Source organism: Rhinolophus sinicus, chromosome 6, assembly GCF_057876585.1.
Source record: "Rhinolophus sinicus isolate RSI-liver-muscle chromosome 6, RSI-T2T, whole genome shotgun sequence".
Lineage (NCBI taxonomy): Eukaryota > Metazoa > Chordata > Mammalia > Chiroptera > Rhinolophidae > Rhinolophus > Rhinolophus sinicus.
The window spans coordinates 14,949,221-14,973,590 of NC_142506.1; the positions used below are offsets into that span (position 1 = coordinate 14,949,221).

General features: G+C 36.1%; 1 protein-coding gene across 5 annotated transcripts in view; it reads left to right on the plus strand.

Annotated features, from left to right (window-relative positions):
* Positions 1-24,370, plus strand: part of TAF2 (TATA-box binding protein associated factor 2) — a 67,344-nt gene that overhangs the window by 3,973 nt on the left and 39,001 nt on the right. For 4 of the 5 annotated variants that reach the window (XM_019715846.3, XM_019715914.3, XM_019716003.3 and 1 more), the window contains exons 3-10: positions 5,391-5,551; positions 13,141-13,259; positions 14,594-14,735; positions 15,988-16,219; positions 18,566-18,750; positions 19,733-19,846; positions 21,114-21,213; positions 22,872-22,957. In XM_019715846.3, the coding sequence (XP_019571405.3) occupies positions 5,391-5,551; positions 13,141-13,259; positions 14,594-14,735; positions 15,988-16,219; positions 18,566-18,750; positions 19,733-19,846; positions 21,114-21,213; positions 22,872-22,957 (1,139 nt within the window). Of the gene's footprint in view, positions 1-5,390; positions 5,552-13,140; positions 13,260-14,593; positions 14,736-15,987; positions 16,220-18,565; positions 18,751-19,732; positions 19,847-21,113; positions 21,214-22,871; positions 22,958-24,370 lie in introns of those variants that run through there. The other variant, XM_019716149.3, reaches the window with a different exon arrangement.

The following is a 24,370-nucleotide window of genomic DNA, read 5'->3' on the forward strand; positions in this document are numbered from 1 at the left end:
CAAGTTGTTTAAGGGTCAACTGTATATTGTAGTTAGGGATGGACTATCTAGAATATGTGTCTGTTCTTGAAAGGACAAATCACTGTCCCTCTCTATGATGCGAACTGTATGATGTAGTTATTTTTCTACCAAGCGACCGACTGATCCTTCCTGGGAAGGTCCCATATTAGAAGCTTACTGTGCTCTTCTGCTGTTGGGAGATGGGCACTCAGCAGTGGTGGAAATCAGTCAGATTAGTCTTGGTGGGGGTGACCATGTTGTGGGGTTCATGGGTTGCCTCCATTCTTGCCACCATAACCACTTTGTGTATTGAGCAGGGTGGCTAGGGTAAGAGTCTCTGACATCTACTGGGGAGGTAATCTTGCCAGTTGATATTTGAGGGCTCCCTCCACAGTGGATGCTCTCTGATGGTCATTTTTGTGATAACAGCATGAGTATTTTTGTATTATACCCGTTCTGAGAAATCCATTCCTATACTTCACCACCTTCTAATTTTCAGGATTTTAATCTTGTTCTGTATAAGTCTGTAACCAGGTGGCGAACTTATGAGTAACTGACTGATCACCGATCTGTGCAGGTGTGTAGAGATCATACATCTCTACTGCCTCAAACAGTGTGTGAAGCCAGATGTATTTTCCAACGTTCTGTCCACTGGAGAGTTTTTTACCATTGTGATTCAGGGCCACACTTCAGTGAGATTCTGATGTCAACTACCATCCACTTCTGACGGGAGCTAGCATTCTGTGAAGACTTACTCATAATTCGGGCTTATGCTTTGTCCCGTTCTGTTAGCTGAGCAAGGGGAACTCTCCATGAGGCCATAGGTGTGGACTGAGGAAGAAATAATGGACAAGTAGTGGGAGCAAGCCCCACTGTTCGCTTGTGTGTTAAGAGACTGCTTGGCCTAGTTCAGATGTGTTGTTTCCATTTAAAAGTGGAAAGCTGCTGCGCATGCTCAGTTTTATTCTTCACAGCGTCATATTACACTCAGTTCGTGATGGCCATTTCACATAACACAGTCTTTGGGAGTCCCATGGTCACGTGTTCAGTCTCTACTCTAGGGTCTAGTAGCCAACCAGTAGTTGGGAAATAGTTGTTGGTAGAAGAGGTCATGGCCATATTCCTAAACCCCAGGAACGTGCACTGTCATTCTGTTGGAGAAGACCAAAGTCTATAAAGCATCTCTGTCTGCCGTGGACATTGCTGATACCATTGGATGTGTGTGTCATAAGGCCCAAGTGGCAGGGCAGCTTGAATGACAACCTGGACCTGCTGTAGAACCCGTTCTTGCCTTGGACCCCTCTCAGAACTGATAGCCTTATAGGTTGCCTGGTAAGCAGTATGCCCAAATGTGCATATTGCCTCCGGAATCCAAAGAAGCCCACCAAGTTTCATGCCTCTTTCTCCCACCCTTGGTGGGCAGCGCAAAATGAAGCAACTTTCACTTTAGAAGGCCTGTTTTTATATGTCTCAGACCACTGGAACTTGAGAAGCATTATTGATGTGACAAACCCCTAAACTTTCATGGGATTTAACTCTTATCCTTTGCCATCTGTATTTTTTCTTTTCTTTTTTTTTTTTTGTTTAAGTCATTTAGAGAACTTACTCTTCCCTGCTTACTTGGTCTAGTAGTAAAATGTTAATGTAATATATCAGTGTAATTCTCTGGGCTATCCTGCAATCAAGGGATTTTTCGACTTTGTTTTGATTGAGCAGGAGAATTGATACAGTTATTAGTTATTAGATGACAGTGAAGAGATTCTTCTGTCTTGAAGGCAACCTGCTTCTGATTTTTTTTTTTTTCTGGTAAGAACTGGGGGAAAAAAGCATTTGCTTGATAATTAACTGCAACACTAATTACCAAGAGCTGTGCTGATTTGCTTCAGTAAAAATCCTACATCTGCAAACATGGTTGTGATTGACAAGTTTGTGATAATTCACCATTATTCTTAAAACCTATTTGACTTTTGCACTAGCCAAGTAATTCAGTTAAGTGAAGATGTAGTGGACATCTTTCAAATCTCTGGTGATACTAATCTCTCCAATTCCCCAAGGGATGTCTAGTTGCTTTGGTTTACTATCTTGGGGAGGCAAAATGGGCTGTCTAGTGGTTTTCACTTAGTCTTTCCATAGTGGTCCTCCCTCCACTGATCAGAGAGTGAATAAGGGTATTTGCCAATTACTAAAATCTATCCTGTATGTTCTGGGACTAGGGAAATAAGCTCTAGTCCTACTCTGAGATAGACTTGGCCATGACCCCCTTTATTATTTGACCTCCAAAGACTTCCAGTCTGATTAGTGGACTGTGGTAATGTTTGGGGATTCCAGGGATTATTGTCAGTTCAGAACTAAAGCATAACTCCAGGAAAAAGGCAAAAAATAATTAATTTGGGGGTAATGTAGATCTCAAGATTTTAAAAGGAAGATAACATGAGGCTTTAACATGTTTATAGTGCATGGGACAACATCCCATAGAGAGGAGAGGTTGTAATTATGGGGAGGGTCGTTGACAGAGCAGGATTTCTGAGGATGCTGCAGAAAATGGCCTGTAGCGGACTAGTGGGAGGGTCATTCTTAATAGGAGGGAAAGACGGGGACATGTAACAGAAAGTCAAGAGAATTGGCAGAAGGATGGTTGAAGTTAAGGGTCTTTGGTGAATGGAGAAGAAGGTCACCCTAAAGGTGCCAGGAGGGATAGTAGTGAGAAACGAGGATGTGAAGGAACAGGAGAACTAAATGTGGTTGAACAGGACTGGAGAGAAGTAATAAGGGGCAGAAGGATGGACATGGTGGACATTCAAGTTTAAAATGTCAGCCTCAAGCAGTTCTGAGCGCCTATGAGGTGTCTTTCAGAGTGTGATCTCAATTGCTGTCCTGGAATAAAAGTGACGATCTTAGGAATTGAAGTCAAGCTATTTTGAAGCAGTTTTACTGCGTGGATCAGATATATCTCCATTCAAGTCACTTACAGTGATGATTTAGAAAGGGAGAGTATGAGCCTTCCGTGAATGTTGGGGAATTTGGGACAAATAGAGAGGGTGGTATACCTGTATGGCATGAACACGAAGAAACGAAGTAGAGAAGAGCAATAAAAACATACTATTAAATGCCAGCTACGATTTTAAATGCTTTCCCTGTACTAAATTGCTCAATTGTCATGCCAACACCAAATGGTAGGCAGTGTCACTACTCTTGCTTTACAGATGGGGAAACTTAGGCCCAGAGAGCTAGAGTAACTTAGCCCCAGATCACACACTTACTAGCTGGTGCAGCTGGGATTTGAATGCAGACAGTCTTCAGAACACACGCATGGAACAGTGACACTATCCTGCCCTTGCTCGTTTACTATATGCTGTATAAAATCCTGGAAATGGTCTAGAAGTAGCAGTGGAAACTTCAAGGTTGTGAATGTTACACCTGCCTACATTCAGACCCACTGATCAGCCTCCAATCCCCGCTGCTGTCCTTAGCAACTGACGTAACAGCAAACCCCCCAGGTTATCTAACATCTCCTTGCTTCTCGCTCTCTCCCCACTTCACAGGTGACCATCCTCTCAGAGTCCCTGTCCTACTTCCAGTAACCTCCCCTGTGCCATTCAACCTTTCCAAAAACTCCTCTACTTTCTAGCATTAGAGGAAAAGTCTTTTGAATCCCCCTTGACAAGAAGCTACTTCCTCTTTTGCTATAAATTAGTGGAAGGGAAAAGAGGCAACCTTGCAGGTTAGGACTCTAGGTGGTGTCAGAGACCTGACTGAATTCAGAGACGGGGCTTTCCTGTCTTCATGAAATACACTCCATTCACTGTTTGAATGTTTCTAACCTTAGTTTAGAAAGCCAAATCCTGTTCTTATGTCCCACCCATGTAGCTAATTGTTGGCAGCACTTTCCCTAATCTTTTCTAGTTCACTTGTGACATTATCTCGGTTCTGCTTGCGGTCTTTGAGCTGATCCAAGCTCCTTTATGGAGACTGGTTATTGCATTGCTGATACGCTAATGAAGGGAATTTGGGTCTTCCTCCCCACAGTTGCTCACAGGTTACACCTTTAAACACAGAGATGTCATCAACAGTATTTTTGCCTCTTTCTGTTCTCAGTTGTTTCCACGTAGATCTGTCCATATGGTCTAATTTAACGATGTATGGCTGTCTTATTTGGGGATTGGAGGGAAAGGAGCTAGGGAATCTAGGTTTTTGAGCAGTTGGGTTGCATGTTATCTAAAAAAAATTCTTGCATGTTATTTAAAAGCCTGGTACTGAGCAAGATTTTGGCATAATGGGTGGAAATCAATTAGGATCATTTAGAAGTGGATTTGAAACTCAATTTTCCACTTACTAATGATATACTTAATTGTGTTAACTTACGTGTAAAAAGTATAACATAGTACTTATCTCTTCAAGTTGTTACTGGGATTAGAGAGAACCTAAGAAAGTATATAGTGTAGAGTCTGGCATCTAGTAATGCTCGTTAAATAGTAGCCATTATAATTGTTGTAATCTAGTCCTTTATGGTTATTGCCTGAATTTTAGCTTAGATATTTCTGTTGCAGCCTCTGAGATTCTTCTGTCCACTTTGCAGTCCCCGAAATGTTACTCTTTCATGCCCTCACATGTTATGTTTGAGACCATCAGTGTTCAACCCAGGAGATTTAACTCACTGGACATATATTCATGTTTCATTGGTGTGTCTTTCCCATTTGATTCAACACGAGGGTGGTGGGCAGTCAGTATATGTAGCAGTGTCTCGTGTCTTCAGTACATTTTCCAGATAGCTTGCTCACCACACAGCTAACTACATGTATATGGTCACTGGGGCCACAGAGTACTGGGGCCGTTCAGTACTTTGAAGTATCTACTGCTCTTGGAGGCAGCAGATTTTCTCTACTTGCCTGAATATCTGCTGTTGCTCTTGCTGCTTTACATGTTCTGATTGCCCGCCCATGTGTAGAGACTCATACTTTTTAGATTCATTGGTGTAGTTTTTTTGCCCTGTTTTGGGGCCATGTGCTTTCACTCACCAACCTGGTTTTCATTCTTTTTCTGCTGTCTTTTTTTTTTTTTTTCTTCCTTGCTCCCTGTTTGGGTTCTAGTCTGTCTAGAAATTAGAATATTCGAGAGTAGTAAGTTCTTTTACACTTTTCTAGCAGATGGTCTAGTTTTCACTGATAGTGAATGTGAACCACCACGGTGATGAAGTGTATATAATTCACACCCATGCAGCCACTAGGATAACCATGTTTGAAATGAAGATACTTGGAGCACACTTGTATGTCGGTAGCTATTTGGGATTCTGTCTCTGGAGTGTACTATGTGTATAAGTAGTAGAAATCAAAGAAATATGTTCTAAAACATACCAATCTTAATTATAATTGAGTTATTCTTTATCTTTACAGGGATTTGTGGAACTGACTGTATTTCCCACAGTTGCAAACTTGAATAGAATCAAGTTGAGCAGCAAACAGTGTAGAATATACCGAGTAAGGATCAATGATTTAGAAGCTGCTTTTATTTATAATGATCCAACCTTGGAAGTTTGTCACAATGAATCAAAACAGTAAGTTATACATTTCAAAAGTCAATTATTTCTAACAGTTTTTTTTCATATGATTGGATTGTTTTTTGTTTTTTTTAGTTTCAGGTATACAAAACAATGTAATAGTTAAATATTTGCATCCCTCACAAAGTGATAGCCCCCCCTCCCCCCCACTACCCCTCTGACATTGTATATAGCTGTTACAGTTATGGATTAATTTTTTAAGTAAAATTTTTTTAGATTATTAGACTCTGGTTCCTTTTTTTTTTGCTAATTTTAATTTTTATTGCTTTTACCACTCTGCACATTTGGTTCAAGAAATTTTACTAGTTCTGTCCAACATAGGAAATTATTAAGTTTTACTTCTTCAGACTACACAAGTACTATTGGAGAACTTTAAATATATTTTCTTAGCCATATTTCTACTTTTAATGTTTTTAAAAACTACTTTATAAATATTAAATGTAATCTTCGATAAGTTAGGTGGTCACCATAATCTGTTGACCACAGACTACTATAAAATATTCTATAAGATATAGAATGTTATATAAAAATATTGTATCTGAAATAGCTCATTCCTTCACCTTAAATAAATATTGCATCTATTGAGGCTACTTCTGATTTTTATTCATAAACATATTGTGATCAGTTTTATATTCTACTCTTTTGATTTAAATACTTTGTTTCCACATATGATCTGATAGGCTTCATTTTTTTGTTATTTTTATTGTCAGGTAATATTCCATTTACTCAATATATTGTAGTTTGCATGATTATTTTCCAGTTATTTGGTATTTGTATAATTTCCAGCTTTTGTGATGATAAGTCACGTTGAGTAAATATTTTGGCACAGATAATTTTTTTTCCCTTTGAATTATTTCCTGTGGAAAATAGGATTACTTATCATTCTTAAGACTCTTAGCATTTTACTTGATTGTGTCCCAGTAAGATCTGTGCTGATTTAAATACTGTCGACTACATTTGAAGGCACTTGTTTTCAAAGCTTCGATAGCATTGGATTATATCTTTTCTGCGATTCTCAGTGTTTTGGGGTAGAACGTCCCAAGCTATAAACTTTTTTTTATAAATTATAAACTCTTTAGTCAAGATGATGTTTGAACTAGGTGAGATGTGTAATATCGTGTTAAGGCAGCAGTTTTAAAAATACATTTTCCAGACAATCAACATCACCTGGGAACTTGTTAGAAATGCATATTCCCAGGTGTTACCCCAGACCTCCTGATTCAGAAACTGGGGATAGGACCTACAATTGGTGTTTTTAACTAAGCCTGCCAGGTGATTCCGATACAAGCTAAAGCTTGAGAGCCACTGTCTTAAGAGATCGGGAAGATTGAGAAAGGTTTGTTTTAGACATATTTATGATCCCAATAATCACTGGTTTAGAAGCTTTCAGACTCAGAGAAGAGAAAATAAAATGCTATTGGGAAAGTACAGAGAATCTCTGAATTGCTCCTGGGCCTTTCCATTTCATAAAAGTGAGTTATTGAGATTACATTGCTTTTACAGCCACACCTGTGGAACTGACATAAAAAGACTTATTACAAAATCATCTGTATCCTCTTTCCCCGAGAAAAATATTATCTGCCTTTGGATTAGTAAATTTATACCACTAAGGAATGGAAAAGGCAGGGAGGGGGGACAGTGCCTTTTCAGAAGGCCAAAATAGCTATCCTATTGAGCCTAGAACTCTGACTTTGATGACAGAATTCACGGGTAGGAAGCCTTTCCATTCTCCATTCTCCAGTTACATAACACAGTGTTTGCACATCTATTTACCAGTTGTTGCTGCTCAGGTCACAAAGAAGATAATCTGTGACAGTGCAATGACTAGAACAATGGACCCAAATCTGTTGAGGCACATTTTACTTTTGCTGTGTTTATTGTTAGGTGATGATATCCCCCCAGTTTTTCTCTAATGATAGAGAAGGTACATTTTCACTTTAATGTTGTAAATAAAGAAAAGGAAGTCATAAAGGAGAATCTTTTCAAAAATTAGGTTAGCAAACTGGGTAAGATGAAGTATCTTTTACATTTTCTTTTCCAGTAGAACCAGAGTTCTGTTAGCCATGGTCACTTAGTAAATACTTACTGACTACCCCTGCTTTTCTGCCTAGCTCTGGAATCTTGATTACTTTTTAAGACATAACATTAGTTATTTTTGCTCCCGTTTGTTTATTCTCTTGTTCAAAAGAGGATTTCAGATTGGGTTTAGAATTTTTATTAGACAACAGTTTTAAAAAGTAACTAATGAAATTAGCATGAAGGATAAAAATTGTACAGGATGGTAGGTACACACTATTAAATTAACTGCCCGGATATTAGAGGAAATCTAGATATAATTTTCATATTTCTGGTTGTCATACCAAAGAGGGGAAACACTACCACTTATAAACATTGTCACTTACTACTTATAAGATTCATAAGACGCAAGACAGAAGCATACCAGTTATTCAGAAGAACTACTGCTTTTCTTAGTGGCTAGATGTGAAAAATATCTCCTGTTGATGACATCATTTTTTAAAGGGAACTTTGGGAAAGGCAGATAGTTAAGGTCTTACCATGTCCCTAGATACTTGTTACCTTTCTTGTTTCTAAAGTATCTTTCTTTAGTGAACCATTAAAATTTCCACTAAAGCTAAAACAGAAATGAACAGGTTTGAAATTGAAAATTAAACTTAAAAATCAATGGTAAAATTTGATCTTTTATACATACAAGAATGTCCTAACATTAAAAGAAGTAATATACTACTTCATCACATTTTCTTCTTACTTGTTTTAAAGTTAAGGTGCCAGGCCCTCCTATTTTTAATGGAAAGAGTGTGCTTTCTTACCTTAGTTGAGATTCAGCACCTTTGACTGTAGGGGGATTGATTATAAGGAAGGGAGACATTTAGATAAGAGACTGAAAGGCATTTTTACCTATTTTAGCCAAGTGATTGTTAGCTGAGTTGTTAAAATTACCTGTACTAGCAATAAAAACCCTACTGGTTATATAACATTTATAAGGCTTCCTCTCTCTCTCTCTCTCTCCCTTCTTTTGTTTTTTCATTTGTTTGCCAGTAAAATAATTGCAGCACTTGAAGTTTCTCCAAATATATTTTGTATTTGAATCTTACGTATTATAGATTATAGTTTGCTTCCATAGGAGCTAGGTCTCTTTGATGGGTATTTTTCTTTCTTTCTTTCTTTTTTTTTGTTTTTGTTTTTGTTACATTTCTCTCTTAGAATAGAATAAATGCAGTTTGACAGAGAAACGTTTCTGTGCTTAGGTACCTACCGTGGCTAATATCTCTCTCTCTCCTTTTTTTTGGTGGGGAGGGTGGGAATTTTATGTTTCTTTCCCTTCCCACATAGTCTTTGCCACATTAAGAAGACCTTTTTTATTTTGCTTGAAGTCTCAACTTTCCAAAGTTCCAAGAATCAATTTAATTCCTGTCTTCTGTCTTCCTTTTCACTAAGGAGTGGCAGTGGAAATGGAGCTATCTTCAGATACAAATGAAGTAGCTGTTGAGTGATTATAATGATTTTTAAAGTGATGTAGAGTTGAATTTTAAAACTTACTATATTTTTTTAAAGATTTGTCTAGGTCCTGTATTTTATTTTATATATTTTTTGGGGAAATGTCAGTGGTTTGCACTAGGTTGTGTATTTTAATGCAGACCTCTACATAGGGCTTTTAAATGTTATTTTACTGGTATCATATAAAAGTGGTTGACTCTCTTATTGATTATGGTTAAGTAATATGAATAGTTTTATATTTTAACTCAGCCACAACGCCTCACTGCCATTTGTTTTAATAATATTGAATTAAGTTTTCATAGCTGGAAAATTAGTTAAACAAGAATATTCTCTGTACTGTTCTACCTTCTGCTTGAATGCTTCCAGCTCTGGAGAGCTTGCTATATTTTAAAACACCCCTTTCATTATTTTTAAATACTAGAAAGTTCTTTATTTCGTCAAGCTGCAGTTTGTTTTGTTATAATATTCACAAACTTATCCTCGTTACGTATTGTTTTCCTCTAAGTTTTCTCTTTTCCCTTCTATAGAATATCAATACTCTCGACCATTCCTCATCTAAAATTCTTTCCAAATCTGTTTCCACTCTCTTTGCCCTTCTCTGAAAGCTCCCTGGTTTGGCGTTGCGGTTTCTTAATTATAATAATCCTAGAACTAGATATAGGTTTCCTATGTGGACTGATCTGCACATGCATCTCAACAGAGCCATTTTATGCTTATCAGTTTTTCTAGTAGCTTAAAATTCATTAACCCTTCACAGATAGCTACTTCAAGTAGTTCACTCAAGTTTGAGCTTAAAATCAGTAAAATCCCCTATACTTTTTCATAGAAAAAGGTAGAGTTTTGTTTAAGCCAACTATTTCACGGTTTCATATTAAATGTTGTTTTAGTTATTTTTATTTATTAATTTTGGTATTGGTTCCATTTTTAGAAAATGGATTTTTCTGTTGGCTAGCTTTTTTTTTCCTTCCTATTGTAAACTATTAAAACTGAAGACAAAAGAAAATAACCGTTGACAAGGATGTAGAGTAACTAGAACTCTCAAACACTACTGATAGAAATTGAGGTTGAATATATGCAAACTCTTTGATTGGCAGTCTCACTTCCAGGTACAGACATGTTCATGAGTTCACCAACAAATATGTACAAAAAGGTTCACAGCAGTGTTTGTAATAGTCAAAACTGGAAAACACCCGAAGACCCATCAGTGGTAGAATGGTAGATCATGGGGTAGTCTCATACTTGGAATTCTAAACAGGAATGAGAATGAAAGACTAACAACTGCACGCAGTAATACAGATGGATCTCACAAACTTAATGTTGAATAAAAGAAGTCAGACACAAAAGAAGATGCTGAGTTGTTAATCCATCATATTCGATGTCAGAATAATGGGTTACCCTTGGTGACAGGGAGTGGGGTTTGCTTAGTGATTACAGGAGGCACAGGAGGACTCCGGAGGCCGGTGAAGTCCTGTTCTTGCCCTGCATGCTGGCTCCTTGGGTTTTGTGAAAACTCATTGAGCTGTATACTTATAGTGTATATACTGCTCTGATGTATGTTGTGCTTCCATGAAATGTTTTTAATAGAAAAAAGTTTACAAATAATTTAATCTTAAGTTTTGCAAAATCTGCACCTATAGTTATAAGAAGCACATATTCTTTGACAAAGAATTAACAGATTATTTGAATTAATGTGCGTGATTATAATCGGTTCTTAGAGAAAATTCTTTTGATCACCTTAATTTACTAATTTTTCAATATCCCCTACAACATTACTCATCTTTCAGCTTTGTTTCCTTGAGGAGGACAGGGCGGGGAGGTTGGGGATGGAGATGGTTATCCGGCAATATTTTGTAGTCATTATTTCTCTGAAAACTTATTATAATCTTGCCTTGTAATTTTTGGCTTTTATGAGGTTATTATGAAAGGAAACATACTTGATTCACAGTATGAAAGCAAACACTGAAATCCAAACCTTGAGACGATTGTTCCTCTGAGTTCCCAGTAGGTTCCATTTATAGTGACTCACCATTTCATTTGGACCACTTTACCTTTTCTCAGGAAATGAGGACATTCATAGTACGTGTCCATAAAGAAACCGAGCAGCCTAATATGTAATGTTTAAATTTGGCATTTTTGAATTTCACAGATAACGGGAAAGATTACAAGTTCTTCCACTATGTTTCAAATTTCATGTTTTTGAAATTTTACTGAAAATAAATGGAACTTTGTAGATGTACAAAGTAGTTTTTAAAATTAGACGTTACGTTAACTAAGTGCTGGCAAGGCTGCGGAGCCACTGGCCCTTTCATGTTTTGCTGTGGCAATGCACAACGGTACAGCCATCCTGGAAAACAGTTTGGCAGATTCTCACACAGCTAAGTACATATTTACCATATGACTCAGGATTCCCACTCTTGGGTATTTGTACAACAGAAATGGAAATTAAATTCACATAAAAACCAATCCAGTTGTTCAGAGCAGCTTTGTTTGTGATAGCCACAAGCTGCAGACAAGCCAGATGTCCTTCAGTGGCTGAGTGAATAAACAAGAAACAATCTGTGGTATAGTCTATACAATGGAATGCTATTCAGTGTAAAAAGTAGCAAACTATTGGTACATATAACACTTTTGATGAATTTCAGAGGTACACTGAGTGAGACAAGCCAGCCTCAAAAGGTCGCATTCTGTGATTCCATTTATTTGACACAAGGCACATATAGCACAAGAGACTTTTTGGGATGATGGAACTGTTCCATATTCTGACTGTGGTGTTGGTTACACATGTGTTGAAATTGATAGAATTATATACCAAAGGAAAAAAGTTACTTTTATTGTATGATAAAAAGTAGACGGTGTGTGAAAACACAGGAGTTTTTCACACCTTTATTTTACATATTTAGCTAACAAAAAGAAATTGTTCAAATTATTGAGCAGTCTGTTTAACTGCTTCCAGAGCCTGATGCTGTGTAGTTGTTAAAAGCCATGGTTAATATTACATCCTTCTCACGTAGTGGAGAGATGGAGATGGAGGAGTGGTCTCTGTCAGGTTAAGAGCGTGTAACTCAAATGTTTTCTTGAATGGTGTGTCCCTATGATCACTCTGTGGAGTCTATGAAACTTGTTTTTTAACTAGGCTGACAATTCGTTAGGCTAGTGAAATGTCAATAACATTGCTTTGCGGATTTCTCTCATGGCAGGGGACAGACACGAAGGTGCACAACAAGAGTATGGCCCACAGCCTGTCTTTTCATCTTGTTTTCTTGCTCCTGCCATTCCTGTGTCTCCTCTTGTTCCCATTTCTTCCATAGTCCTTTAACTGATTTCAGTGAGGGAATGTTGTGTGTGTGTGTACACACACATATATGTTGTTTGTGTGGAATAAAATGAGAAAAGCTGATGAGAGCAATGTCTTCATATTTCCATAAGACGACCGTGTATTGTTTTCATCCAATGGGAAATAAAGCCACGCAACTACTGAACACATATTTCTTGAGTGTCCCCTGGCACATAGGGGCTATAACAATGAACCAGCCGAAAGTGCCTCTGTCTTTAAGCTTACATTGTCATGCACTGGGGAGTGAAGCACAGTATTACATTTCCAGGATGTGTTTCCCATGCTGACATGTTGGAAACATCTTAATTTCTGTCGGATTATAAAGCTTGTTGAATCGTCTCAAATTTTTGCCAGACTGATAAATTAATTATTCAATTCTACATATATTCTCTACCTTTGTATCAGGAAAGTATAGTGGCTTTGGCATTCCCAAATTAATGAAGGATGTGATAATTATAATAGTCCTCACAGAGCATTGGTGAGTGGACTATATCTATCTATATATATCTCTATCTCTATCTCTATCTCTATCTCTATATCTCTATAATGATATATATATATATATCATTATATTTATAGTTTAAAGTTTTTGTCATGGTAGTAGAGCAACAGTTACTTGTATGAAAGGTGTTCTTAGGAATTACGTAAGACAATGTAATGCTTACAAACAATGGTGGCAAATATTTAAGAAAATGCTTGGTAAATATGTGGCTTATTATTTTTTTACCCCCCTCAGGAGAAACCTCAATTATTTTTCCAATGCTTATGCGGCTGCCGTTAGTGCTGTGGATCCTGATGCAGGAAATGGAGAGCTATGTATTAAGGTGCCGTCCGAGTTATGGAAACACGTTGATGGTAAAATATCAAGAATATGTTGACTGTACAGTAAAATCTTGTTAGATTCAGTGACTGGAACTTTGAAAATTAATGATGCCAGAATCGTAAATTAATCAGTTGAACAAATTGGAAGCTCTTTTTTTTTTTCCCCTTAAGGATCACAGGCTAACAGGAAAATAGCAATCAAGGGCTGTGACAAAAATCAACTCATTTGACTGTTGTTTTTACAGTGAAAAGTTATTTAAAAAAATTGGATGGATGGAACAATTTGTCAAGATTTGAACCCACACAATATCAAATCAGTTTAGAATTACAGCATTTTATAGCAGGAAGGATCCTAAAAAATCATCTGGTTTGATTCCTTCCTTTTACAGAAAAGTCATCTGAAATCCAAAGAGAGTAAGTGACCCGCTGAAGGTCATTTATTAGTAGGAGAGTCAAGGCTAGAACATAGGGTTTGTAACACCCAGTCTGCACACTTTTGAAAATAGTCTTACTATTTCTAAATGTTTACTTTCTCTTGCATCAAGTTTTAGCCATTATAATTATTATGTATAGTCTTTATTTAGCTTTATAAAAATTAACCAAGATAAGGAAGTAAAACATTTTTTGTTTTGTTTGTGCTTATTTTTGGTAGTTTTTGTGGGGGATGTGGATTTTGGGGGGTGGAAGGTAGGGGTTTGCACAATTTAAGGGACAGGCATGGAAGGTCATTTTATGTTCAGAGATTAGAGATAGTCCATATGGGTTATAATGTTTTGGGGGAAATTAAAAGAAACGTCTTCTAATCTTATTTTTGAAAGCAACACATTTATTATGTATAAATCAAACATAACAGAAACCATAATAAATATTGCATAACATAAATTCTTGGGTAGCCTTTCCCATCTACCCCAACCTTCACTCCTTCATCTACTCCCCAAAGTTAACCAGGATTGACAGTCTGTGGGGGAATGTAATAAGAGAACAAACTTGAAAAGTAAGTTTTCAAATGGATCTTGAAAGACTTAAGTGTCCTATGTGGGAATTTTGAATTTTTTTTCTTCAGGCAGTGTTGCATTGTCAGAAACGTTGACAGGAGGATATGCCATAACCAGAGCTACATTATGGGAGAACACAGCTAGGAGTGACTAGAATTAAATGGAAGTGAGGACACCAGTGAGGGCAGGCTGTTGAGTTAACACAGATAGAGAGATAGTGAAAACCTGAACTCGGTTAAGTAGTGTGGTTTTTCATGTAAAACTGAGCCTTTGATTTCCATTTTATGTTCAATGTAAGTCTGCCCTTGTTATATAGACCACTGTTACTTAATTATATATTTATGTATCAATGTGTGTATTTATTTGTTTCAGAGTTAAAGGTCCTAAAGATACACATCAATTTTTCTTTGGATCAGCCAAAAGGAGGTCTTCATTTTGTGGTACCCAGTGTAGAGGGAAGTATGGCAGAGAGAGGTGCTCATGTTTTCTCTTGTGGGTATCAAAATTCCACAAGGTAGATTATTAATTCTTATATATTTCAGTTAATTTCATTTTTTCTCTCTCTATATATAATATACAGTATCCGTATTTAGTGTAAAATGAAAACTACCAACTTGATCCCCCAAACTTCTCCCTCTTCTCAATCTTGTTCAATCAGTCCTTCCTCCTCAGTCTTGTCTTCCCTCTTCTGTCCTTCTCAAGACCACTGTTCTAAAATTATTTCAAATCTTTAACTTGAGATAAATTAAAGTAAAACAACATATAGAAAAACAACATACAGAAAGTAAAACAACATGGAAAATTACACAAGTTGTCAATAGAAAGCTCAATACATTTGCTCAAGTAAGCTGTGGAATCCACACTCACGTCAAGAAAAAGCACATTACCACAGAGCATCACAGAGTCCTCCCGCCACCCACTTCCATTCACTATTTCTCCACCTGATATTCTCCTTCCCAAGGACAACCGCTATCCTGATTTCTAAAATACCGTAGATTAATTACACCTGCCTTTGAACTTTAAATGGAAACATGCGTTATGCTTTTTATATCTGGCTTTTTGTTGAACACAATGGTAGTGAGATTTACCTTCATTTTTGTGTATAATTGTAGTTCATTCTCAGTTCTATAGCTCATTACATATTATTGAAATATATTTGATAATATGTGTTCTCTCAAATTATTAACTCCTCCAAGCCAACCATGATGTCTTCTTTGTGTTTCTGTTCCAGGTACAAACCCTGGCACTTAATAAGACCCAACCTTAATTGATAGAAAGTTGGATACAAATTTCATGTCTGGTTTTACCAGCACTGTTTGAATTTATACAATGCATCATATACTCCAAAAAAGCAGTTTCTTAACTTATGGAGTAGATTGAATATTAATTGTGTTTCTTAAAACAATAAGCTTTTTTAGTGTCTGGAAATGAATGCTACGTAAAAACTGACTAATGTGAATATATAAGTGAAAATTATTTTTAATTTAAAAATTGGAAATTAGGAATTGCTTACTTCTTTTAAGGTTTGAACTGAAGGTACCACATGATATATTTTCTTAATATTACCAAATAATATTTGGAGTCAGGTTTCTGTCTTTAATCAAATTCTTTCAAGTTGCACAGTAAACGACTTCAATTTTGTTAGACCAGTAGTTGACATTTGCTCTTGTACGTATTCTGTAAATATTAAAATAACTTAATGTGTGGGGAAAACAATGTAGGTTACACTTTCAACATATTTTCTATACTGTTGTTCTTTTTTCTAGATTTTGGTTCCCATGTGTTGATTCATACTCTGAATTATGTACATGGAAATTAGAATTTACGGTGGATGCTGCAATGGTGGCTGTTTCCAATGGAGATTTGGTGGAGACAGTGTATACCCATGATATGAGAAAGAAGACCTTCCATTACATGCTCACCATCCCAACAGCTGCATCAAATATCTCCTTGGCCATTGGACCTTTTGAAATACTTGTCGATCCATATATGCATGAGGTAGGGTGTCTTGCTCCTTTCTCTCCTTTCACTCTTTTACTCCTGATAAAAAGAAAGACATTAATGAAATATTAAGTTTTTCTTAACTCTTCTTTTCGCTCTCAAGAATATCACTACAGCAAAAAGGTTTTCCTATCTGATATATTGAATAACATGAATTCCTGAATGAATGCCTTTCAAAATGTTGTCATACTAAAATTTCAGACATTTTCCAAAAGAGGGCTTAGCATTCAAAAGAGCTTCAAGTATGCCTTGATTAGAGTATAGCTTGATTTCTGTAACAGATTCTATTATTATTGTCATCTTTTTGTTTAGCATATGTTTATGAATGTTTTCAGTCCATCTCTGGAATCTGAAAAATACGGCAATTTCAAAATTAAAGAGCAACATTTGTTCTCACTTCAGTATACACTGAGGAAAAGAGAAAAAACTCATGCAGCGTTAGAATTCTGGTCAACATACTCATGAAGGCCCCCCCAGTTTCCTCCCATCCTGTACGTTGTGACAAATCATGTATCAATTGACCAGCTAGACAGAGCTTTAGGCCTCTGCAAGCTTTGAATTTCTGGTAGTGAGAAAGTAATTCATTGATTAGTGACCCTCTTCGCTACTGCATACGTTTAAAGTTACATTTGATTGAATATCTTGTTATTTACTATTAGTCCTTTATGTTTTCAATTCTAGTTAATATTTTTTAATATAATAAACATTATATTAGGCTTATACTGTGACCATGTGTATCTCAACAGTATTTCTTTGAGTTATATGATCAAAAATGGAGGGCAGCCAGGTTGAGACTATTAGTGAGCTGCTCAGTCTGCTTTTATGTTTGCTTTCCTGAAATTCGCAAGGTTTTAAACGTCACTCCTGGAAAATATTCAAGATGTTTTGTGAACAGTTTTGCTTGTACTGTCTTGACAGTGTCTCTTAAGAGTATATTCACTGATAAGATTGGCAGTGAATTTTCTTATCTTTGGTAAATGACCAACCTTAAAATCATTTGATGAGTACCTACTTTGTGTTTTGAAGATTTTTTTTTCCCCACTCTGAGCCATTGGATGAGAGAAAGGTAAATGACAGTTAAGAAGCAGTTTTCTTGAACACTTACTTAGAGCCCATGACATAGTCTCTCTGTCTCAAATAAATAGCTTTAATTTTTACCCCATTATCAGTAGATTTGCTATTGTGTAGGTTTGTCTGAAAGTGAATCATTTTTTTGATAAATAGTAATTTAGTTTTTGTTTGTGTATCAAGAGAAGTGCTAATCATGATGCAGTTTGGGCCCTGTCCATTAATAATACAGAGCTCTTCATCCCTCTCTAATCTGTTCTTTATAACGCTGTTAGAAGAGTAATTTTTATCATATGTTTAAACATTCCTTGCCTCCACAGTCCTGCGGTAATCAGAGCTCTTGAGCGTGGCTTTTAAGATCTTCTAAAATTTGACCCTAATACTCCTGTCTAGCTTTTTTCTAATTACTTTCTTATTTATGTTTGTTGCATTCAATATAGTTTGTTTCGATTTTCCCGATCATACTTTGTTTCTTCCTATCTCTGGCACTGTTTGTTTGGGATGTCCTCTTTTCCTCTCCTTGCCTATCAAACTTTGGTTCAATTAAAAAAGATTAGCTCACATTCATTCTCCTGAATGAAACCTTGCCAAGTCATTCTAGTTAATAGCGATCTTTATAACCTTGGATGCCATTCCTTTGGCACAGAATCAGGAAGATGGTATGTGATATTTGTGTGTCGTGTCCAAGGTGTGAGATGTTACCCACTAAGAAAATCAGAATTACTATTTCTGTTGCAGGTATTTCTTATTTCCCAAATAGAAACAAGCTCCCGTGCAGCTTTCAATGTGTAGTTGAGATAGTAGAGGAGGATGACAGTAAGTTTTCCCTATGTGTAGTAAAGATAGTGTGATTAACATTATTAATTGTTAACATGGTACTATGACATGTGCCATATTCACTATGTTAGATACCTGTGAATCGAAGGGAGATCTATAGTAAGTTTCGGAAATTTAAATCTTTCTTGTTTGGTATGCATATGCAGAAGAAATTTTAACTTAATTTGGAACCAGTTTTATTTTCTTTGGGTCTGAGCATTTCACAGATTTACAATCCATCATTAATTTAATTTTTAAGTACAATAAATATTTTGTAAATATAATCAGTAGAACTAATCACTAATTTTACACCAGCATTTTATTTCAGTACCATTAATTTGTAAACAAGAAAAAAAAAAGGTTTTACGTGAACATTTGTTTATAATTGAGACAATTAGGAAAGTTAAAATATCAAAGTTAACTTATTTAATGATCTTCCTCCTTGCTTTTCATTTTCAGGTTACTCATTTTTGTTTACCCCAACTTCTTCCATTGCTTAAGCATACCACATCATATCTTCATGAAGTTTTTGAATTTTATGAAGAAATTCTTACATGTCGATATCCATACTCTTGTTTTAAGACTGTATTCATTGATGAGGCTTATGTTGAAGTGGCTGCTTATGCTTCCATGAGCATTTTTAGGTTGGTATTTCTTCAAGTTTGAAATTATTAAATTAGGGTAATGATGTAAAAACAGGTTATTTTGTGATCAATTTTAAGACATGTTTTCATGTTTTGACCTTTTTTCCTTTAATGGAGATATGGTTAGCTTTGTAGAAAATCTAGTGTTTTTAAAATTAAGAGATGTAGAAAAGCATAAAGAAGAAAATTTCAGAATAACCCAAAAGACTCATATTCCCTTCATCCAGAATTGATATTAATATTTTACGTATTTTAGTCTTTTTTCTGCTTATGCAATTTAAAAAACCATACAAATTACATGTGGATAGCTAGTGAGTTTTTTTCTTAGCGTTATTTAAAAATTTAATATAATCAGAAATTTTATTGTAAGAAAAAAGAAAAAGAGAACTTCATTTTCTTTTTTCCTTTTTCTACCCTCTTTACTTCTCTCTCTTCTTCCTTTCATTTCTTGAAAAGTTCCAAATTTAGAAGTTACTTGTCTCAGGGTCATTTTACTCTTTCGGGACCTAAATTTTCTCATCTGCGAAAAGGGATAATAATACTGCCTCTGCATTCTCCAGAGAGTTGTTAGAAGGATCTCATGGGTTAATGTATATGAAAGTAAATAATAGAGCACAAAAAATTAATGGTTATTTGGAAAAGATTTTTGAAATAAGAAGAGCCTTTCATAGGAAGACAAGTTTCTGGTTAACACACCAGTTTCTGATTAGTGATGTTTTCCCCTTTCCCCAAAAAGCGTTTTTATATTTTTTGTGGAAATCACTGGGAAACATTGCAGCCATTGCTTTAAGCAAAAGTTATCAAGATTATGGATTTCAGCTACATTTTGAAAAGATGCCAAAGCTCTTTGGGAGAATATTCTGTTTTTTTCTCTTTTATGCCTAACTTAAATTCCATGTTTTAAAAGTGTGATTATTTTAATTTGACTTAATAATTGTTTATTTCTTGGTTATAATTAGCTGTGTCTTCCTTTAATTGCCAGCACAAATCTGCTACATAGTGCCATGATTATAGATGAGACACCTTTGACTAGAAGGTGTTTAGCCCAGTCCTTGGCCCAGCAGTTTTTTGGATGTTTCATATCCAGAATGTCTTGGTGAGTAATTTCAAAGTTTACAACCAATAAAAAAGAAGGAATTGAGAAATTTTGTTTTTATTTTCTTTTCCTGCAGTTTAAGCTGACTTTTGTCCTAACTGCAGATAGTTAACTTAAAAAACACTATTCTGTATACACACGCACACACACACACACACACACATATGTATACTTTCCTTTCTTGGAGGGGAGAAGGCAAAGGGTAAGGCCTTTTGATTTGCAGTTTTCCTAAAATTACATAGTTCCATTAAAGAAAAGTGCCTGGAACATGGTAGGCAAAATGTTGCAATGAACAAATGAATGAATGGATAAAGATGCGAATGAATAAATGAATGAGTGGTGTCAATGGCCTTTCCTCTTGAGAAACTGAAAAACTAAATAAGTAATTAAACTTCAGGCCAGCTCGGTGGCTCAGGCGGTTGGAGCTCTGTGCTCCTAACTACAAAGGCTGCCGGTTCGATTCCCACATGGGCCAGTGGGCTCTCAACCATAAGGTTGCCGATTCGATTCCTCAACTCCCATAAGGGAAGGTGGGCTGTGCCCCCTGCAACTAAGATTGAACATGGCACCTTGAGCTGAGCTGCCCCTGAGCTCCCGGATGGCTCAGCTGGTTGGAATGCATCCTCTCAACCACAGGGTTGCTGGTTCAACTCCCGCAAGGGATGGTGGGCAGCGCCCCCTGTAACTAGCAACGGCAACTGGACTTGGAGATGAGCTGCACCCTCCACAACTAAGACTGAAAGGACAACAACTTAACTTGGAAAAAGCCTAGGAAGTACACAGTGTTTTCCAATAAAGTCCTGTTCCCCTTCCCCAATAAAATCTTTAAAAAATAATAAATAAACTTCAGGTTTTGGAATCCCACTGATAATTATGCATGGGATTGGCAGTAATAGAATGTGGACTGTAAGAATTCAGCCGTACAGTCCTGGCTACGGGCAGGTATTTTTTTAGAGGCAGACAATGTGGACAGAGTAGGACAAGGGAGAAGCAGTAGTGCCAGAGTACAGCACAAACATAGGTACATTATATGGAAATAAGACTGTAAAGCAGTCTTACCGTTAAAGGTGAAGCCAGGTGTAAAGAGGGTGTAAGGAATGTACAAGTAGAACTCAGCTGAAGGAAGTGAGAAAACCAAATAATTTGTTAATAACTGATTTTCTTTAAGAAGGCAGAGAAGTATACACTACACTTGTTCTGTTATCCTCTTGGGTCTTCTCTGAAGAATTTTTATAATTAAAACTTTATATTTTTACTTTTTGCTTAGGTCTGATGAATGGGTACTGAAGGGAATTTCGGGATATATTTATGGACTTTGGATGAAAAAAACTTTTGGTGTTAATGAATACCGCCATTGGATTAAAGAGGTAAAAAAGCTGAATCCATTATCCACTTAGCAGTCAGTATTACGTTTTAGTGTTCTCCTGATTTCCAAGTTGCATGTCCTTTACTTTTAATTATTGTAAAATATTTAATGTCATTTGAAAGTCTGTTTTTTTCCCTATAAACTGAGAATCACTTTACTGAGAAAGAGTAATGGCCTGTTTTATCTAGTTTCCATTGTCAATGTTGGCCTCCAAAGAGGTTTTGCTAAGGAAGAGAATACTTAAGGTCATTACCCATCAAGTTAGTCATTAGATATATTCCAGCTCCTCATAGTAGTCATTTTTACTGTATCTCGCTTCCTAAATTTGTTTAGGGTTCGAGCCCAGGTTCTAGAATCAGATTGCTTTTTCTGTCTGCCTCATACCATCCATTTACAAGCTCTGTGGCTTTGGTGAATCTTTCCAAGCCTCATCTGTGTAAGGAGAGTAGTAGTAGTGTCACTCCATGGTTGAGAATTGTGAGACATCATACATGTAATGTGCATGGTTCTTTGTATATAGTAAGTGCTTATTATGTGCTGGCTATCCCTTAGTGCATTTATGCTCTCTGTTATTGTCACATCTTTTTCCTAGGATTGAAAGATTTGGCCCAAAAGAAAAAATCAACTGTATTTTGCTAGCCCATTGTGTTCATGGACATACACATTTTAATCATATCATGCTTAGCTTCTTCCTTTTCACGGAAAATTTCAGCCTTTACTATGCGTATTAAATAGATTCCCCCGTCATCTCCTTTTTCTCATTTTACATATCTTCATCATCCAACTCTGAACTTAAATAAGCCAAAAAGTAATTATAAAAGATTTCAGACATTTAGAACTATAAAAGAATTCCTACATCTTGAACTGGAAGAGTCCATTCTTTATTTCAAAAACTATTAACAAAGGGGAAAAAATAACATATAGCACTTACCATGTTTTGGGCACTGTTATAAACATTTTATAAACATTAACTATCTTAATCCTCCTAACTACTCTGTTATTATCCCCATTTTACAGATGAGGAAACTGAGGCACAGAGAGGTTAAGTTATTTGGCCAAAGTTACACGGCTAGTAAGTAGTAGAGCCAGGATTTAGACCTGGCTTTTAACCACTTCATTGTGATTATTATTATTATTTTTTACCACTTCTCTATTCTGCTTGTATAGTCTGCTTTAAACTAGTCATGAGTTTCCAGCACAGTTGTGTTATTTTTTTTCATTTAAGCTTTTTTTCTTTTTAATGCGGTGTATGTCATATTAGAGATGAGTAGAGAAGTTTTCAAATGATAGATGCCTAATGCAATTTTATTCCCATTCCTTTTTACTTGCCTAAGTCCTTCATCAGAAGCAAAACAGAGAAGGATCTTTAGAAATAAACTGGCAAAACTTGTCAGAGAGGTTGGGAAGAGCCATTAGGAAAAGTTGCCAGGCTGCTGGCCACCCCTGAAGTCACAGAGTTGAGAAGCGTTTTAGGCTCTGTCATTGAGCCCGCTGTGCAGAGTGCTTTGTTTGTAAGAACATAAACTGCTCTCCAAATACATACAATTTCTTTCAAGAAATTTACATTCTAATTCTGGGAAATGAGAAATCACAGTTCAGTTTTCAGTTTTATATGTAAAACAATTTTTGCTGACTCCTCTATTTTTATATCTTTTTAAGGAGCTGGACAAAATAGTGGCATATGAACTGAAAACTGGTGGAGTTTTACTACATCCCATATTTGGTGGAGGAAAAGAGAAGGATAAGTATGTTTATTGTTCAGAGATGGTATTATAAACCTTATTGTATGGTGTCACTCGTTTAGTATCATTTGTATGTGTGTTGAGGCCACACAGGCCAGAACAGTAACACCAATAGTAGGTAGTAACGTTGTGGCCACTGGTACTGGTAATCTTCTCATTACTCCTTTCTTCCTTACTGGTTTTAATCATGTGATGACTATGAGTGGATTTAAACCTTAAAAAAAAAGACTCTTAAAAATGTAATTCTTTTCTTTTTCCCTTGTTAATTTCCTTAATGCTACTATATCATACTGTTCTCATAAAAATTTTAAAACAATGAAAACAAGTATTTTGTTCTCATACCACTAATTACTGTTTTACATCTAAGTAGCTAATTTCAGCATTAAGACATCCTACCTATACCTGTTTATTTGAATCTTCACTTATCTAGATGCTGATTTACTCTTTCCTTTTTTCTGTTTATTGTCCTCTCTCACTTTCTTTCCCTTCTTTCACTCTCTCTTGTTTTTCAGCAAGTCACTGTAAAGGAGACAGCTACTTAGAACAAAATAATGGTGCTAGCAGGTTCTAGGGTCCATGGATTCCCTAAGGGAATATGGATTGAATTGGATGGGAAATTTTTCTAAATTTTCACTAACCATTAACTGAAATTTTGCATTTTCTTTACTTATGAACATAGGCAACAGACAGTGCTGTGACTTTGTCAACAACAGAATCGTGGCTATTTTCCTGTCACATTATAATTGTTAGCAGATGTTTTGAAATATTCTTTGCACTCATCACTGCCTCAGAATTACTGTAGTAGGCCTTATTTAATACATTATTAGATTAGCACATGTATTGATATATCTTAATTTTTTAATATTTTGATAGCTGCATTTCATTATAATTGTTTTGGTTTTTTTTTGGTTGTCTTGTAAATTTTATTTTGTACATTTTAAAACACTTTATAGGATTAGCCAGACTACCCAAGTGTCTAAAAGCACAACAAAGGTTAAGGAACTTGAAGTTGTATAACCAGTAGCCTTTTCTTTGTTGTAGCGTGGTCACTGGGGAAAGATGAAGTCAGTGGGAAAGCATAGGAATTTGGAATTAGGCAAACTTAGATTTTTATCGTAGTTAATTTTTGTGATCCAAGAAGATTGCGTAAACTTTCAGAGTGTGTGTGTATGGGGGTGTGTTTTACTGTGTAAAGTGACAGTGATGATCCATCTTAAAACCAGGTTGGTTGTGAGGATTATTCGAGATACAGCTTCACACACAGTACACACACACTCAGTAAGTGTTAGTATCTTCCACGTTTTTCTCCTGGCTGTCGGCAGTATGGCAGTTTCCTAGCATATCATTAGGGCATTCCCATTGTGTGTAAATATTATTTACACTAAATGCTTTTACCTTGGTTCTGCACATTTATTT